The 18,030-nt window shown below is 30.0% G+C and overlaps 2 protein-coding genes across 4 annotated transcripts; both read right to left on the bottom strand.

Moving 5' to 3' along the window:
• Positions 1–267: 267 nt before the first annotated feature.
• Positions 268–4,452, bottom strand: LOC132935920 (phospholipase A2 group XV-like). 3 transcript variants are annotated; one of them, XM_061002568.1, is made up of 9 exons: positions 4,164–4,408; positions 3,870–4,031; positions 3,400–3,691; positions 2,115–2,257; positions 1,820–2,051; positions 1,532–1,759; positions 1,274–1,445; positions 1,096–1,215; positions 268–1,031 (listed from the first exon to the last, which is right to left on the bottom strand). In XM_061002568.1, the coding sequence occupies exons 3-9, from the start codon at positions 3,479–3,481 to the stop codon at positions 809–811; spliced, it is 1,200 nt and encodes a 399-aa protein (XP_060858551.1). In that variant the 5' UTR covers positions 3,482–3,691; positions 3,870–4,031; positions 4,164–4,408; the 3' UTR covers positions 268–808. The 3 variants fall into 3 exon arrangements, with proteins under 3 accessions (XP_060858551.1, XP_060858552.1, XP_060858550.1); XM_061002569.1 differs by lacking the exon at positions 3,870–4,031 and having other exon boundaries at positions 4,324–4,452; XM_061002567.1 differs by lacking the exon at positions 3,870–4,031.
• Positions 4,453–12,200: 7,748 nt separating this feature from the next.
• On the bottom strand, positions 12,201–17,262 carry LOC132933656 (digestive cysteine proteinase 3-like). The gene is made up of 11 exons (XM_060999923.1): positions 16,798–17,262; positions 15,391–15,522; positions 15,151–15,323; positions 14,978–15,082; positions 14,667–14,802; positions 14,393–14,588; positions 14,056–14,276; positions 13,888–13,988; positions 13,213–13,341; positions 12,644–12,839; positions 12,201–12,581 (listed from the first exon to the last, which is right to left on the bottom strand). Exons 1-11 carry the CDS (start codon positions 16,898–16,900, stop codon positions 12,397–12,399), a joined length of 1,677 nt encoding a protein of 558 aa, XP_060855906.1. The 5' UTR covers positions 16,901–17,262; the 3' UTR covers positions 12,201–12,396.
• Between the last annotated feature and the right edge of the window lie 768 nt (positions 17,263–18,030).

The raw sequence follows: 18,030 nt of genomic DNA on the forward strand, positions 1-18,030 counted from the left end.
ATAGTCAATGAAACATGTGCGCAAAGAGATTCTAAATATTTTGATAACATAAAAAAAAAATCGAAAATTTGCAGATACGTGTTGTTGCTGTTAGGGTAACGATATCTCTTACGACCCTCAAGCAGTCTAGTGATAATGCAAAATTGCCAGTCCTTATCCTAATCTTTATATGAAAGCTTGTGATAAACTCTAATCATGACGTGTATTGTGTTTAGCTGATGATTCAGTTGTTATAACTTTTTTTTTAATAATAGTTAAAAAATAACATAAGATGTTGTTGATAATCATATTATATTTCCATCAAGTAGTCTTATCCACGTAATTTGAGGTTCTCTAGGCTCTGGTAACATTTTTATATTAGTTTGTTATGTCTTAATTCACAGTATTGACTAATAAATTGTGTAATATATTATTTAATTGTAATTTACAAAATATTGAAAACATTGCTGTTTTAGATTATAAGCCATAAAACAAATAGTGATTAACAATGGATGATTATTGGGTGATTTTAAGATTTTAATACATTTAATACACTTCAAATATGGATATTAATTCACAGGACAACAAAGATATTGTTTGTTTCAAAGTATTTTAAGATATTTGGTAAACAATGAAATAAAATTTACAGTAAATACTATAAGGAAGGAAGTTTGAGTACCAATTTGTACTTAATAAAATAAAATTAGTAATAAAAATTGGTTATTATTACTGATTTCCTTAAATATCTATTTAAATGAATACATTAACTATTATTAAATTATCATACACATCTTAATAATAACTTGTTAAGTTTAAAATAATTGGACAACTATAGTTTTTCCATGAGCTGTGCAATGTAATCCATTACGCGTTCATCACTCAAGATTGTCATGTGGTTAGCATTTGGAAATACCTGATGGAAAACTTTTTGCTTTTGCATACTTGACCAATAACTGCAACCTTCAAGGCTTCTGGAATTAACTGTGCCATCGCCATTACCATATTGTAACTTAGGATACTTAAGCGGAAATTTTCCTGGTCCAAATATCATTCTAAAATATGACGAATAAATGTTTAAAAAATACATAAATATTGACAATAACAACTCAAACAAACTTTTCAACTGTTGCAATTGTATCACCATGTAAACAATGGACTTCTACACCAGGTGGTCCAAAATCCATGTACTGCTTAACGTCTAAGTACATATCATAGCCAGTCATGTAGTCTATGCCTCTATAATGATTACAAATATTTAAGAAAATTAATTTTAATGATGCGTAAAATCACTCACTCAAAAAATGATTTATAGTCTGTCACTGTAAAGTTTTTTGTATCAGTTTCTACTAATACCTCATCTGACTTCCAAAAATATGGGGATGGTAAAAGCCATGCTAAGCTGGGAGATGTAATTTGTTCAGCTTTTAAAACATTACCACTAAGTACATAAACTCCTAGGTCATCACCTGTAAATAAATAAATATATATTTTCTATATACATGAAATGGTAATATACTATTTTCCTGTTTTCTATTTATTTCTTTCAGCGTACCTACAGTAAAAACTTTCAATGCTTTAACAGCTCCACCCCAAGCACCAGCTAATGAAACCATTGCTCTGACATGTTGATCTTTCCACCTCTGTGTTTGAGCTCGCAAAAATTTCAATGTCATACATCCTCCCATGCTGTGTACAATGAACACAACTGGTGTATTATTATTTTGTTGGTATGTTTCTTCAGTTAATGTCTTTAGTTTCACAAAAAACTCAGCATTTTCATCTATACAAATGAAAATTATATTAATATGGTAGGAAAAATTGTTTTATTTTTGATTCTTACTAGGAGCTTTTCTAAAATCATACGGTGCTCCCCGAATAGAAACATCTCGCTCAAGACCAGTGCCTACTAATGTATCACCAACACTTTTAAAGTAAGCGCCAAATGTGGATAAACTAGGATCAATGTATTCAACAGCAGAAGAATTTCCCCATCCAGGTACTCTTATATCTACACCTGGAGGACTGTGAGTAGTATGGGTAACATTGTCATATATCAGTCTCATATTATCTATCTAATTATTAAACCAATTTATGAGTTATAAACTTAATATAACCAAATTAATTACTTTACTTACCAAACAGTCTATTACATATGGCACTAATAATTCGAGATTCAACCAAATGTTAGAATAATCATTTGTTTTTTTATCACATAAATAATGAACGACACTGGGTTTGTTCAATTTAGCATCAATGCGGCTACCGCCATCACCAGGAACTAAAAATAAACCAATTATACATATTTTTTTTCAATTATTTATGAACTGCATTCCTACACCAATAATAGTCGTCCTTAGAGTAGCTCAGCGATTTGGCCAACGCTATTTAGCATCAAATATACTTTTTAAATAATTTGTTTATTATTTTGTATGTATAGCTGAAAGATATTTGATCATTGGTTATGGTGGTTTAATTCTTTTACGAGAGAATTATTATTTTACCGTGATCACCCACCGAGTGAATAAATATGACAGTATTTCTTGACACTATGATTTATTAATTATGTAATATTTAAAATGCATCATCTAACTAGTAAAGATGTGTGGTTTGAATTAAAAAATTATTTTTAAAAAAAAATCTTATTATAACTTTTTGAATAAATTGTAATATAATAATATCTAAGCAATACAAATAAAAATTAATTTATAATATCATGTAGATAATAAGGAATTAATGTCAAATACATTAATCATATTATACTATTTATCTGAAAAGTGATATAAATAAAGTACTTAACCTTGATATTAGGCATGATTCTAAATAATGATTTGCCTAATCAAATTCAATTTATTTTTAAAACTAATACTAAGTATTAATTATTTTATTGTTGCATATTTAACTTTATTATGTTTGGTTAATAATGTTTCAAATTATGATATACCTTTCCAACAATAAATGTTGTCTATTATATTTTTAATAACATACAATTACAATGGTTAGCTTATTTACCGATAGGTAATTAATTTAACTATCGACATTGTTTTTTTAAGTGGATAAAATAATGTGATTAGACCAAGAGTTGAATAATGATAAATAATTTAATGATCAATAGCTAAAAAGTTATTTAAGAGAATGACCTTCAAGTTATAATGATATTATACCTACTTCAATGATGACATTTGAAAAGCCATAAAACAATTTTTTATTTGGTGTCTTGAAAAACATATTACATAAATTGCAAATTAAGAAGATGTCATTGGCGCAGCACAGGTAAGGATACAAAACATCAAAAGAGATGGTGTGAGGATTGAGGACTACCAAGGACTGAGACCGTGGTCAAAGCAGTACGCACAGCCATAGGACAGATGGAAACACAGAGCCACTGGCTCGGTCAACGGCGGCACACAGGCCAAGACTCACCCAAGACGACCGGATATCTGGTGGAAGCGGATGTTGCGGTCAATAGCCACACGACGATGGCTAAGCCGCTGATGGCCCACATTGTTGTAGTTAGCGTTTAAGGGCGTCGGCGCCCGGCGGGATCGTTCGGACGCGCCTTGGCCCACCGTTCACGACTTCAGCCGTCGCATACACGCATGTGTAGTCACATGCGACAGAAACGACGACAGCGATCAAGGATTTCGACCGACCGAGAGTGCAGCTGCCGCTGGTGGTGGTGCTGACTGCTGGCTGCTGTTGTTGTTATAGCTCACTATCATCAAATACAATAAACAAATAATTATTTTCTTATCACGCGCGCATGCGGCACAGATCCATAGATCCGATTAAATATTAATCCTATTTTTTTTTATAAATCACTGCCCGCCAATATTGTTCAACACGACGACGGGGAAGGCTAATTATTAGAGTAGTGTAATATTAATAAGTACCTATTTTAATAACGAAACGACGAAAGCCGTGGTCGCGTGCGACTATAAATAATATTATAATCGAAACGCTCGATTGTGTGAAATACTGAAATGTATAATAATAATATCACGACGCACAGGTACAATATCGATCACGGTTGATTAGTCGTCCTTCCGTCGAAGCTATATAGTAAAATATAGCATAATATAATATTGGAATGACTATTGACAGTTAAACATATTGTTCGGAATAATAATATATTATAATGAAAACGAAGTACTAGCTTTATTAAGTATAAAAATATTCGTACCTACCTGTTATTTAATTAATTTTACAATATTCGACAATCGACATTAATGCATGTAAAAGCGAGTGAGGGCGGTGTCTCTTTATCGTTGTATAATTGTATATATTTAACCATAGATAAATAAAATATTATATACTAATTATATGAGTCTACATATTATTACGTACTAGAATCCTTATTTTATCTATTTATTAAACGCTGCGAGCATTGTTATCTGTATCCCGTGCATGGAGGCGGTTAACAAAAGCAATACAACTAATACAAGGACTTGAATGCCATCAGTCACACACTCACACACAAAGGCTGGTGCGAGGGAGGGGGAAGGTTAGACTGAAGATCACGCCACATAGTTATTATTATTATTTTCATCGGTGGCGGCATTTCTGCCTAAACTAGATAGGTAAACAAAGTTCAAACAATACTATCAGTTACCTATCCGGTTATAATATTTTTATTGGCTATAGTGCTGATGGTGGAAATGGAACGATTTCATAATTAATTCGCATTGCGTCATAGCGTAACTATTACTACCTAATCTATATACGATTGAACTAAACAGAACTATATTTGTCAGTAATTCAGTGTCAACTGTCAAGTACTATGAGCTACTATTATAAAGTATAATAATTTACCTACCTATAATATTAAGAGGATCGCAGTACACGACGTATTTGTCGTGCGTTTTGTATCAATAAGCGGTGGTAAATTACACAATATACCTACACTTCGCAGTGTCCGATTTTTATTTTTATTGTATGAATGAATTGTTTGACAAAATATCTGAGCAACCTATATCCATATCTTAAACAACCTTGAAATTCCGTGAAATAATTAAATTACATTTGCATTTATTTTGGGCACATCAGATTTTAAATACAAAAAGGAGTGCACACGAATTGCGAACCAAAGCAGCTAATAAACGAACCTTTGTGAATGATTTGCGTCGTATTACACTGTTACCTTTTCACTTGCAGTTAATTTTTATACGTAGCTCCTAAAGTGAATAGTGATATGGAAAAACAAAATTATATACAATTGTAGGTATGTATATAGGTAATAGGTGTATTAAAATTAAAACAAAAACATAATATCATATACGTCATAAATCGTTACTTAACTCATAATATTTAATGAGAAATTTATTTAAAAAAAAAAATCGTATAAAAATACATAATATCAGAAATCAAAATTTAAAACTATTGACGACTTTTAATGTTTCACTTTTTGAAGTGTTTAGTGTAGAAAATATAGGCAGTCGGTAGTTGGGCCAAATGTTATCTATCTGCTTCGTATACTTTTGTAAATATACAATATTTTTTAAATTTTATTTCACTGATTGAGTCACAAATGTTTAGGTAACGCAAAAATATACCAGTATTATAAATTATAGTATACCTACATAATTACATTTGAAGAAAATCTAAGCAGTTTTACTCCCCCAAACGGTGATGACAGGCGCAAAAAAAACATACATCATTGTAAAATCAATACATTTATCGCTCCGCTCAGAATCTAAAACTAAAAAAACTAAAATTGCTAATATCTGTTTGTACTTTGTATACAGCTCAAAATGAGTCAAAATATTTTACAAATTTTATCAAGTATAGAAAATGATAAAGTAAACATATGGTGTAAACTTCATTCGTGAAAAAATGTGAGAGTTAGAACCGATAACGGATTACACTCACTAATGTTCATACTTAATTTACTACTCACAAAATTAATACACAAAGCCCAAAAATATGCATGCCACATAAATTGCCTAATTATTACTCCTTAAAACATGCAATGCTTATCTAAACCTTAAGAGGACGTCGAACACGCATAATAATAAATAATAATATATTATTATGTTATCTCCGTCTTATTAACGCATAATATATCAAAATGTTCGTCCAGCAGTTTAAATTTTGTGTTGTTAGCTTAAATATTAGAGTGAATTGACCGATTATCAAACAAATGTAAGAACATTATGCATGTTTTTTGTTGGTTTTTACGATATTATAATTTTTAAGTGAGTTTTGAGTAGGTATGTAAAATATTAATATTAGAAAAATCTCAAAATTCACTTAAAAATTACCATACATTTTGAAAAAAATACATAGGTCCACGAAATGTTTGTTCTACAAAATAGTGAACCCAATATCAGTTGGAAATTTAGGCAAATATATTACCTAACGCAATTTTTATATCTATAATAATTGTTTACCTTATCTAATATATACCAGGTTATACCTATTCTATTAATATCAAATATTGTAGACCACTACTATATTTTTATTGATTTACGTTTACCAATCAACTAAAATATTTTAACGCACTATAAAAATACGCTATATTTACAAAAATATAAAATTATAGATAACTTTCAAATTACAAAAGTCGTAAATAAAACTGTAATTACGCCCAATTCGGTCACTTTGATAAAACTACAATATTCCGGTACATATTCTGATATATTAAATATATAAAGTGATAGATCAGTTGTTTTATCAGGCATATAATCTATTGTATTACGACTATTTCACTATTTCACATATTTTTGGCAATAGTATAAAAAAAATTATGGATATATGTTCTCAATTTCTCATGAAAATTATGTAAATTTTCGGAACAATTGACCTAAAGGAGAACAATTTACATTTAGTAGAAAATAGCAAAATAAAGATTATTTTATTGCAATCAAAATGATTTAATAGTATATTGTATTGCAAGGGCGGGAAGTGAGCTATTTCAGTCACGGACATTACGCCCAAGACTAAAATTGCCTTCCCGTACGAGCCACACATACTGTTTTTTTGTCACGCCTCTGCGTTCATTGAACGCACCATCGTGGCAAAGGTAATTCAGGCTAGGATCCATGCAACAACTAGACTATTCTACGAAAACAATATTTCATAAAAGAAACGATTTGGTTTTTTTTATTTTAAGCGTCATGCATGGAGGTTATAATAATTATGATGTAACCAAAAGTGTATTATTTGTAAGGATTGTGGTATAGATTTCAGTATAAAATATAAATAATTATTATTATATTATAATAAAATAAAATAAGAATAAGAAAATGTAATAAAGGCAAAGGTAATGCATTATGCGGGGATCTATGCAACAACCAAATTATTATATGAAAACAATTACATGAAAGAAAAATGTTTACGCGTTATGCAAGGTTATAATATGAATATTATAAGTTTATGTTTTATGAGGCTTGTAGTATAGATTTTAGTGTCTGTTTGTACAGAGAATACTAGTGATATCTGAACTCAGTACTCTTGGGGATTTCCATCTTACTGCCTGGTACTTTTGGGGATTCCCACTTTACCACCTGCTGGACGGAAAAACGTCGTTTTCCAACGCTTTAACCGTCATCGAAAACTAAACTTTCGGCGCAGGCGTGACAAAAAACGTATTTACCTATATAGGTATTAGAAATATCTTTCTATCACACTCATCTCAGGAGATTTTTTTTACAAAATTCGCGACAGTTTATATAACAAATACCTTCATAGGTAAACATATTATAAATTCAAAAATTTAAAAACACTAAATCAATTTTCAATTTGATCAATATTTTTTCATAAATAAATAATATTATAATATAGGTAACAATATAATGCTAGTCGCATTTATAAAGTAAATAAAAAGTAAGTCTTTACTCATATAGTCATATCATATAGGAGCTATTGTTGCATAATATATAAACATGAACATTATTAATATTGAAACTATTAACTAGGTTAAGTAAACATGTATGTAATGTGTAACAAAATTTAGTATTAAGTCTTAGTCTGTACATTTTATTATAGATGTAGCAAAATAGAAACTAGGTTAAACGATAATAATATATTATTATTTATTATTATTATTTATTATTTATTATAATCAACGCCAGACGGCTTTTACAAAATAACAGACAGGAAGTACATAGATAACAGTATAAAAACATATACAATATATATAAGATGCATAACTTATACTAACTTAATATACTAAATTAGTAAGTAATTAAAACAAAAAAAACAATGTGGTGTAAGTTAAGTAAAAAAAAAATGTGAGCCTTCGTACTACATATTATGGATTAATAGTCTATATGATTATTTGCATTATGCATCATTCTAGTGGGTGGGGCATTCCTGGAGAAGTTTGATTTATTGGTGGGTATATAAAAATTACATTGAAGCCTAGTGTTACTAGGAATACGAAAGCTAAGTTCACCAAGTAGTCTTGGGGCATCAACTTGTCCTTCTATCAGACGCTGAATAAAAGTGATATCAAAATTATCACGTCTTACAGAAAGGGGAACTAGTCTCAGAGTTTGTCTTAATGGCCCATAATCATGTGGTGGATGAGGAATGTTGAGAGGCAATAACCGGCGAAACGCATAAAACTGTTTTGTACACGATCAATCCGACAAATGTCAACTGTGGTATATGGTGACCAAACAATAGACCTATATTCAATGACCGACCGGACTAAAGCATTATAGAGAGCTAGAAGGCAATTGGCAGAACTAAAATTGGTTGAGTGACGCCTTATGAATTCCAAAGTACGAAAGGCTTTGCTGGTCATATAATCAATATGAGGGCTAAAATTAAGAGAAAGTACAAATAAAATGCCTAAATCATGGACCTGGCTAACACGTTAAATAGATATACCATCAAGTCTATAGTCAAAAGATATCACTGCATTAGTGCGATAGAAAGTCATAACTTTGCATTTAGAGATGTTAAGAGATAAATTAAACGTACTACACCAATTAGTGAATTTATCAAGGGTGTTTTGGAGAGTGAGGCAATCATTGTTTGAGGTAGTCGTGTGAAAAATTTTAGAATCATCAGCAAAAAGTAAGAAACGACAAGGGGAAACAACTGAGCACATAGTATTAATGAAAATATTAAATAATAAGGGACCTAAATGGCTACCTTGTGGAACACCGGACGATGCGCGGAAAAGATCAGATGACTTCCCGAAGAGGTTGACAAATTGTCGACGGTCACTAAGGTAAGAACTAAACCATGATAAAAGTGGCTCACCAACACCAAGTCTGTCGAGGATATAAAGAAGTGCATTGTGGTCTAAGGAGTCGAACGCTTTAGAAAAGTCTGTGTATATCACATCAACTTGATTTCCTAATTCAAACGCCGCGTGAAGGTAAGAAGCAAAAACTTCATGACTAGTCGCAGTCGAGCGACCAGGAAAGAACCCATGTTGGTCAATTGATAAGGTGGTTAAGAAAGAACGTTCGATTCGTTTCAGTACTATAGACTCAAACAGTTTACCTAGGAGAGGAAGGCCGGAGATGGGTCTATAGTTAGCGACATCAGCCGGATTCCCAGATTTGAAAATTGGTGTAACACGACTTATTTTCCACACAGAAGGGAAAACACCTTCTGTAAGTGATTTATTAAAAATTAAAGTGACCGGTATACTGAGAGAGGCACGGCAGTGATACAATAGGTTAGCAGAAATGCCATCCGGGCCCGAACTATGAACATTTGAAAGAGAGTTAAGCGCTATATTAACTTCATCAATCGATATAGATAATTTAGAAGGAAGGTGTGAAAATTGGTTGTTTGTAAACTCATCTGATAAATTATTGCAGGTAAATCGTGAGTCACCATAAACAGATGAGAAATGAGAAGCAAACAAAGAAGCAACTTGGTCACCTGAGGCCTTAAACTCCCCAAGATGAACCTCATCTGGTATTGTAGAGACACCACGTTTACTACGAACAAATTTCCAAAATGATTTAGGATCTACACATAGACGATTCTGTATGTTACGCAAATAGTGACTATAGAGACACTTCGATTCAAATTTACATTGGGCGCGTAGTTGAGAGAAGATTAAATAACGATTAAGATCACCTAACATTTTATATTGTTTATGCGATTGTTTTTTCATAGCGAGAAGTTTCTTAAGCTTACTTGAGACCCATATGGGAAAAGTAAAGTTTCGAAAGTTTTGTAATGGAATAATGACATATTATTTATAGGTGATCGCTTAATGCGGTCAAAGTTGCAGGATAAGATAGTAATAAAGTGTTAAATTCTAATTGTGTGTGTTTAATAGTGTCTACCTACGTCGGAAATTCAAATTGGCTTTTACCAGGAATGGTAAATTTGAGGGCACGCGAAAAATTAAAATATTTATATAATATATATATATATATATATATATATATATTTATAATAAATAACATCACAATATTATATTAATATCCACAGATAAAATTGAATAATCATTATTGACCGATAAATAGCTAGCCGTATTACTCATCATATTATGTACCTATTATCATAATTTATAATTGGACGCTTGAAATAAAAAAAAAATTTTTGGCACGTAGTATATGCACTGCAATGTATAAAAAATAAAAACATAAACTGCAGTTGTATACATACACAGTTAATACTTGAGAAACCTTGTTTAAAATGTTCAAACTTTAACTATAAAAATTTAACATTTTATACATTTGAAAGTATAAGACACTTTGCATAGTATGATCGTAATCAGGGGCGGCTCCATGGGGGCCTAGGGGCCGCACCCTTCAAAGCTGTATTTCTAAACAATTTTATACTGTTAAAACAAAATTACAAAAAAAACATCGACATTTTTTAAAAATTATAACTTACCGTGTCTCTGGAGCCGCCCCTGATCGTGATTCTGATGAATTTTGTCAATGTATAAAATGTAAATGGTCATGAAAAAAAAATCATACAAAATATGTATCTTTGGTATTAGATTCGGGGCAGAGCGATGAATGTATCGATTTTACAATGATGTGTGTTTTTTCTTGTTTTTTTATGTGTCTGTCATCACATTTTAGGACAGGAAAATTGCTTCGATAATCATTTAAATTTAAAATCTTGACAAAATACGTAATAAACAGCAAATTATTTTAAGTTAGAAATTTATAAAAATTTTCTTTTAAATCAAAGATTTTAAAATGTAATACAAAATTCCTCATAAGTTTATCTACCTAATGTGTTGACACTGGCCATGGGTGCCTGTTTACTCATGTCAACACCGAGTTGATATCAGTATTTAACATGGTAAATGGCAAAAATAATTATATTTAATTCACTTGTTAGATGTAAATGTATATTGTTTTTTCATAATAATTATAATTTTATTTACAACTATAATAGTGAATTAATGTTATTTGTATACCTTTTTATTTACTAGGTAGTGTTAGGTAGTAACATAACGTAAATTATAAATTACTATAATAAAATTACTTTTGCAGTTACGCTGTAGTATTTTCATAATATTTTATTTCAATTAACACAATTGTAACTAAATTACTTTTTAAAAGTCATTTTTATGGAATTATGTGTTATTTCCCATGTTATCAAAATAAATTATGAATGTAGAATGTATGATGGACAAAAAATAGAGGGTTCTATCTAGAGTCTATACTGTTAATCAAGAAAAATTAAAAATTAATTTTATTTATTTATTATTCCGGTAACCAACAATATTATTAAAGAACCCAGGAATTAATACTTACACATTGTGTTCATGTATAACATGTTTAATATTTATGTGAGGGGAGGATTAAGGGGATCAATCCACCCCCCCCCCCCCCCCACCCCCATAGGTTGTTTATAATATGCACAAATTTTCGGAGTCCTAACTTAAGGATTCTAGTTTTAAAAGCGGGGCTACTGGATAAAATCATATCCCTCCATGACAAAAACTTAAATGCGCCACTGTTAACAATGTATCTAAATCATTAATGTTATACCTAAACTCCTATATAATTTTTATAATAGTATATCTAATACTTATAAGTTGTTATGGACTAATTTTGTAATAAATTAAAAAAAAAAAAGTATATTATTTGTAACGCCTACTTTTTTAATGAAAAAGTAATGCAATGTGATAAAAATTATGTCTGTTAAAAATATTTAATTGTGCAAATAACATCATTTCATAACTTTTCAAAAGTAATTTACCCAACACTGACAATGTAATAGGTATAATTAGTAGGTTGATAATTGATTTTGTCAAAGTTATTCTCATTAAAATATATGCTGTATAAAACTAACAGTCGTTTATTTAGAAATAGATCAAAAAGTACAATATTTTAATTTATATTCATGATAAAAAAATTAACTAATACCAAATAAGTTGTAAAAGTAAAATCAATATATTTTACACTCAGACTTAAAAATTTTAAATTATTATTAAATCAAAAAATGACAATATAGAATGTTGAAATCTTAAACATAAGTCTACAAAATAACATATGTTGGACTAGTGAGAACACCACAATTGTTATCCTTACGAGATATAAGAATGTAACCAGCATTACCCCAGTGAGTTGACCATGAGTTTTTCACCAGCCAGTATGGATGGCCATCCAATGTACCATAGCCCACCAATAACACAGCATGATTCAACTCCAATGGACTATTACCTACAAATAAAAACAAACATACAGTGTGATAAGTATATTTCAGTTTAATAAGAAATACTTACGGCAATCTTTATCGTAGTAAACACCATTCGAGTAGAAGGAAAATGTTTTTAGTGAAGCATAAATGGCAATTGAAATAGGACCTTCATTGACTAAAGCAATTTTTAATGCTTCTTCATCATAAGTTGTTACATTCACAAAACCAGTAATTTTTGTAAGATCCCCATTTGATAGATTAGCTATATGACAAAAACCATCCTAGAATAATAAAAAAATATAGATAAATATGATAATGAATGAATAAAATATGATTGTCTTATATAAAATCATGAAGACTTACAACATTTAAAGGTTATTGTGATTTTTTAATAAATATTCAGTTTTAAATAAGTACATATTAATCGCATACTTATTTTAATCATATTTTGATACAGATAAATTTAATAAAGAAAAATGAATGCCACATACATGTAAAAAAATTAATATTTAGTTCAGTGCAACAATAAGAAACCAAGTCAAGAGACTTAACAATAATGTGAAAATTAATAAATGTTTTTTCTTGTATAACTAATAAATATCCAAACTATTTACACAAAATGTAATGAATGATTCAAATTTAAATAATCTATACCTGAGAAAGGTATGGACCGTACTCTTCTTCAGTTGGTAAGCCATGCTTCTCAATCCAAGAATAAGCACGGAAATCTTCTCCGCCATCACATCCATTATTGCCAAAACCCCAACTGCAGTCTACCAAAGCCTATAAAAATAAAGCATAAAAAATATATTATGTAGTTAAATGTAACATTTACAATTGGAATTAATTCATAAGGAAATTTGTCTTCGAAAAAAATAAATACTATTATACCATTAATGAAAATAATATAATGTTACTTTAACAAGTAACATTAAAACTGAAATTTAAAATTAGCATTATTTCTTAATGAGTTATTACTTTTTTTTTTTACAAATTCTCACCTAATATTCTCATAAACTATTGAAAAATCAAAAATGGTACCATTGCATATTATATTCATAAAAAATACAACCAAAACAATAATATTTGTATCATCTTAAATTATAAAAATCATATAAATAGTTTTCCAGTATTCAATTTCTTGCCTGTATCATTTTATTTATTTATTTATTTAAACTAGACACCACGTTTATTAGAATTTCTTACATGCAAAAAAATATAAACATGTATTTTTTCAAAAACTTTATTAATTATTTATCAATTCTAGTAGATTAGTAGTTTATATTTTATTTAGCAATAAAAAACTGTATTTTAAGTAATGATATATACCTGTTCAGAAAAACTTTTACGTTCACGATGTTTCATGAAATATGCTCCTTCGATGGTACCAGTAGTACCAAAACTCCAACAAGAACCACAAATTGATTGATCTAATGATTACAATAATATAAATTACAAATAGTAGCTTAAAAAATGAATTGATGATGAAAACTTTACCTTTAACAGCTGTTACAGCACCAGCAATCCTCCAATCAATTTCTGATGGTAAGTTTTGAAAATCAGTCTTATTGTGAGGGAAAGGTTTTCCACCATTATATTCATCATCACTTAATTTTCTATAACCTAACATTGATTTAAGTTCTGTGCTGGAATAGTCAGCCAAATGGTTAACAGCAAGTGTATAACCAACATTAGCTCGATTTTTTGAACGAATGTATCTAATATAAATACATAAATTATTAATTTAAAATTCAGTAACTACTGACTATAGTATTTTATATATACTTCAATTTTATAGTTATTAAAAAATAACTAGTATAAAATAAATAGTCACCTCAAGTTTTGGCGGAAATTATTCTTTCGGTCAAAATGTTCAATTGTATCATTAGGGTAATTTTTGTTATGTTTACGTTTAAATTCTTCAAATGTGGAATCTATATATTCTCCATAGTTATTTATGAACTCCATCATAGGATTAAAATCATAAATATGGTTTATGCCAGGTCCAGGAAAAGATTCACATTTTAATTCTAAAAGCAAAGGTTTCAAATATATAATAATAAATCATTCAGATATTGCAAATAAATAACTAGTCATTATTTATATACCTTCAACGTTGAAAATACTTGGATCAGGCTTCACTGGTGTAAAATGTTTGTAAACGATAATGTAGTCGTCAAAATGTGATAGAAATACTGAATTAAATCCATTCATTTGAAACCTCATTGGATAAGCAATATCATCCTGACAAATAATATCACTTTAATACGTTATAATATAATATTATAAATATTATGTACAACTGTATGAGTAATAAGTACTGAGTACTATATAACATATAATTATAGAATAAACACTACAATTTGTTCAAATTACTATAAATAAAATATTTCATCATTCATATTTAATTTCAGCTTACTTTTCTATACAACCACATTATATATTTTCCAACTGTTTTTTCCACTCTTTTAATATAAACCCATTTTTCGACTACAATACCATTTTCTAAACTTTCGCTGACTAACTAAAAAATAAAAAATTCATTTAAACATTAATTTTAATATCAAAATATAACTTATTGAGACCACAAACCTTAAAATCGCTTAAGTCTGGAAGAGTTGATTGAGGTGAAATGTGAAATTCATCAGTTCCATTTACTTCTAAACATTTTAGAGTGTTTGTTTCTGTTTCAGTAGTAACAGGAACAATTTTAAGAGATGAACCAAAAGACCCTTTATTGGACAGTTGATATGTTTTTGCCATTCCTAATCAATTTAACAATTAAATATAAATCAAACTTTATTTTATTTTGTTACAAAAATAAAAATTTACCATGATAATAGTCAATGCGACTGTTGCTAGAGTCTGAATCATACCAAGCACTAAATGGTTCATGGACTTCAGCAAATGGAATAAATATGTCACCTTCTACAGAATAACTTGAACTCCATTTTGGTATACCGGCTAAAATATTCAAACAAATAAACAAAAAATTAACAAAAATTGAATAACAAGTGTTTTATTGGATGATTTTAAATAAAATACCTAGGTACCTATGGCCTATTTATTTATTTATCAATAATCTATTAAATTTATGTTACAAATAAGTGTAAAATAATAAATATTATAAGCTACTTGTACAGCAAATACACATTGATCTAACAATTAACATCGATCAATTCTAACAATTAAAATAATTTATTTGAAACTAAATCAGATATAAAAACATTTAGATATAGATATAATAAGTAAAAATTTTAAAATAATTCATAACTGCAGTAAAAAATGAAAAACTCTTTTTGTAATTAGGTATTTTAAGCTCTGTACGTAATTACCCCACAATTCAATTAAAAACAAGACAGTGCTATCATTTATATTTGACCTACCAACATACAAATCCAGGGCAATGACATTTTAGGAAGAAAATAATCAATCGAACAATAATAGGTATATTATTTATTATAATTATTAAAATATCCAACAAGAATGAACAGAAAGCTGAACTGTTAGACCCTTAATCAACTGTGTACACTATTTAACAATTATTATTGTTGATTAGACTCTAATCAGAGTGACGAGTAATTATTAAATAACACAATGGTTTCATAGAATATTTTACTTGAAGTTTAACTGGGTCATACTAAAAACAAATTTTAACATTATTAACATGATTCATTTTTTTACAAATTTTTAGCCCTACTAGGTATTTCAAATGAATAAGAACAAGTAAAAATACAAACCAAAATAAGATAAAAATGAAAATATGTAAGTAAATAATTAGTAATACAATTTTAAATTATTGTAACCTAATAAAATCAACAAATATCATACATTTAGAACTTTTTTAATTTAACAATTTTTCCAATACCTACTCTTATGCACAAAACAATATACATATCCAACAAGTTACCTTCCCACTAGGTAGTTAATAGTTATTTTATTATAATATAATATACGATATGCGAGTTGTCGATGGTCAACATATTTTGGGAAATCTATACTGGAAATCAGTAAAAAACCTATTAAGTAACAAATAAAACACGGTTCAAAGTGGCGATTGTTACGGTGTATTATATAACTGTAGTGTGAGCATTCATTAACTGTCGGCAGACCATTGTCGCAATGAAACGGAACCAAGTGAAAACGACAAGTCCTGAGTATTTATAGGTACCTAGGCAGGAAGAATACATGCTCCCCCGTTAAAATAATAAAATATAATAAGGCAATGCCGATAATTACGTTGTGTTTGATCGCCGGACGCGTAGTACTCGCGGATCGGCAATATCGCTGTGGCCGAGCTGAGCAGCAACGAACCAAAAATCAGTTGGATGGCGGCGGTCATCGTAGCAAAGGTGAAAACTCGAATCGGGAAAATCGCTTAGAGGACGAACGGACGACGAGAGACGCGCCGATGACGAAAGTCAATCAAATGTCACCGACTACTTGCGGCGGCGTTATTACGCGAGGGTCAACTCGTCCGTTCGGACGTAAAATATGATATAATCGGTACACAATGAAAACGGTACGCAACAATGTGCATGCCCAACAAGACGAGAAGCGAATACCCCTGCAGACTGCAGTGCAACTGCAACAGTAAGTTGTTACTTGTTGTTGTACGTCTCGTTGTGTTGTACCTACCTATTATAATATTTTATTACTATTATTACAGTATTACCAAACACCGGCTTATCTCGTATTGTAATCGGAATTCAGAGGACGAAGATGGAGACACCCCCTCGCCCCCTGTCGCCCGACTGCCACAACCTCGTCGAACGTCATAGGCAGAGCTGCCGCGGCTGCAGCTGCTCACGACTGCTGCTGCCGTCCAATTCTCGTTTGTCGTTTGAACACAAATAAAATATGTGTTGGTACAACTACTCACTACTCGGTGTTATTATTATTATTATTATTATTGGGTATACTATTGAATCATTCTGACAATGACTTCGGTGGCGGGAATAAAATAATATGCTTGCATGTATAATAGGTGTGTTGTGTTTAGCCGGTGCCCGGCGTAGAGTATAGACTGTATGTCTGTATGTCAGTATGCGTTGAGTGTTCCGAGTTACCGACGTGTTCAACACGTATAATATACATAATAATATTATAATGTAATATTATACCATCATCTATGCGTGCAAGCGGGGTTTCGATTATTTTGAAAACTATACCCAATTATTATGCACACATTTTGTAATTTTGCAGACCTTTGCATGCACGTAAAATGTCACATACATAATAATATTATGCAGAACATGCAGATATATAATAAGTATATTATACAGAAACAGCTGCTGCTGCTTGCAATTATTATTAATAATATTGTTGCTTCTATGGTATAGCAGTCGACCTCAATATAAAATTCATCATAATCCATGACAATAAACTTTATAGTATAATATACGACTATAGGTACTAGTTACTACTTACCTACTATAATACATCACGTGCATTACTTTATCTTCAAACATT

Source organism: Metopolophium dirhodum, chromosome 1, assembly GCF_019925205.1.
Source record: "Metopolophium dirhodum isolate CAU chromosome 1, ASM1992520v1, whole genome shotgun sequence".
NCBI lineage: Eukaryota > Metazoa > Arthropoda > Insecta > Hemiptera > Aphididae > Metopolophium > Metopolophium dirhodum.

Bases quoted from the DNA above. Each gene is read 5' to 3' on its own strand.
- LOC132933656 (XM_060999923.1), bottom strand. From the start codon at position 16,900: ATGACCGCCGCCATCCAACTGATTTTTGGTTCGTTGCTGCTCAGCTCG. The intron at 15,324-15,390 runs GTAAATTTTTAT...TAAATTGATTAG, and splicing joins TCGCATTGACTATTATCATG to GAATGGCAAAAACATATCAA. The intron at 13,342-13,887 runs GTATATATCATT...TTATTTTTATAG, and splicing joins GTAAAAGTTTTTCTGAACAG to GCTTTGGTAGACTGCAGTTG.
- LOC132935920 (XM_061002569.1), bottom strand. From the start codon at position 3,481: ATGTGGGCCATCAGCGGCTTAGCCATCGTCGTGTGGCTATTGACCGCA. The intron at 2,258-3,399 runs GTGAGTCTTGGC...GTTTATTTTTAG, and splicing joins CAGATATCCGGTCGTCTTGG to TTCCTGGTGATGGCGGTAGC. The intron at 1,446-1,531 runs GTACGCTGAAAG...ATTTATTTACAG, and splicing joins ATTGAAAGTTTTTACTGTAG to GTGATGACCTAGGAGTTTAT.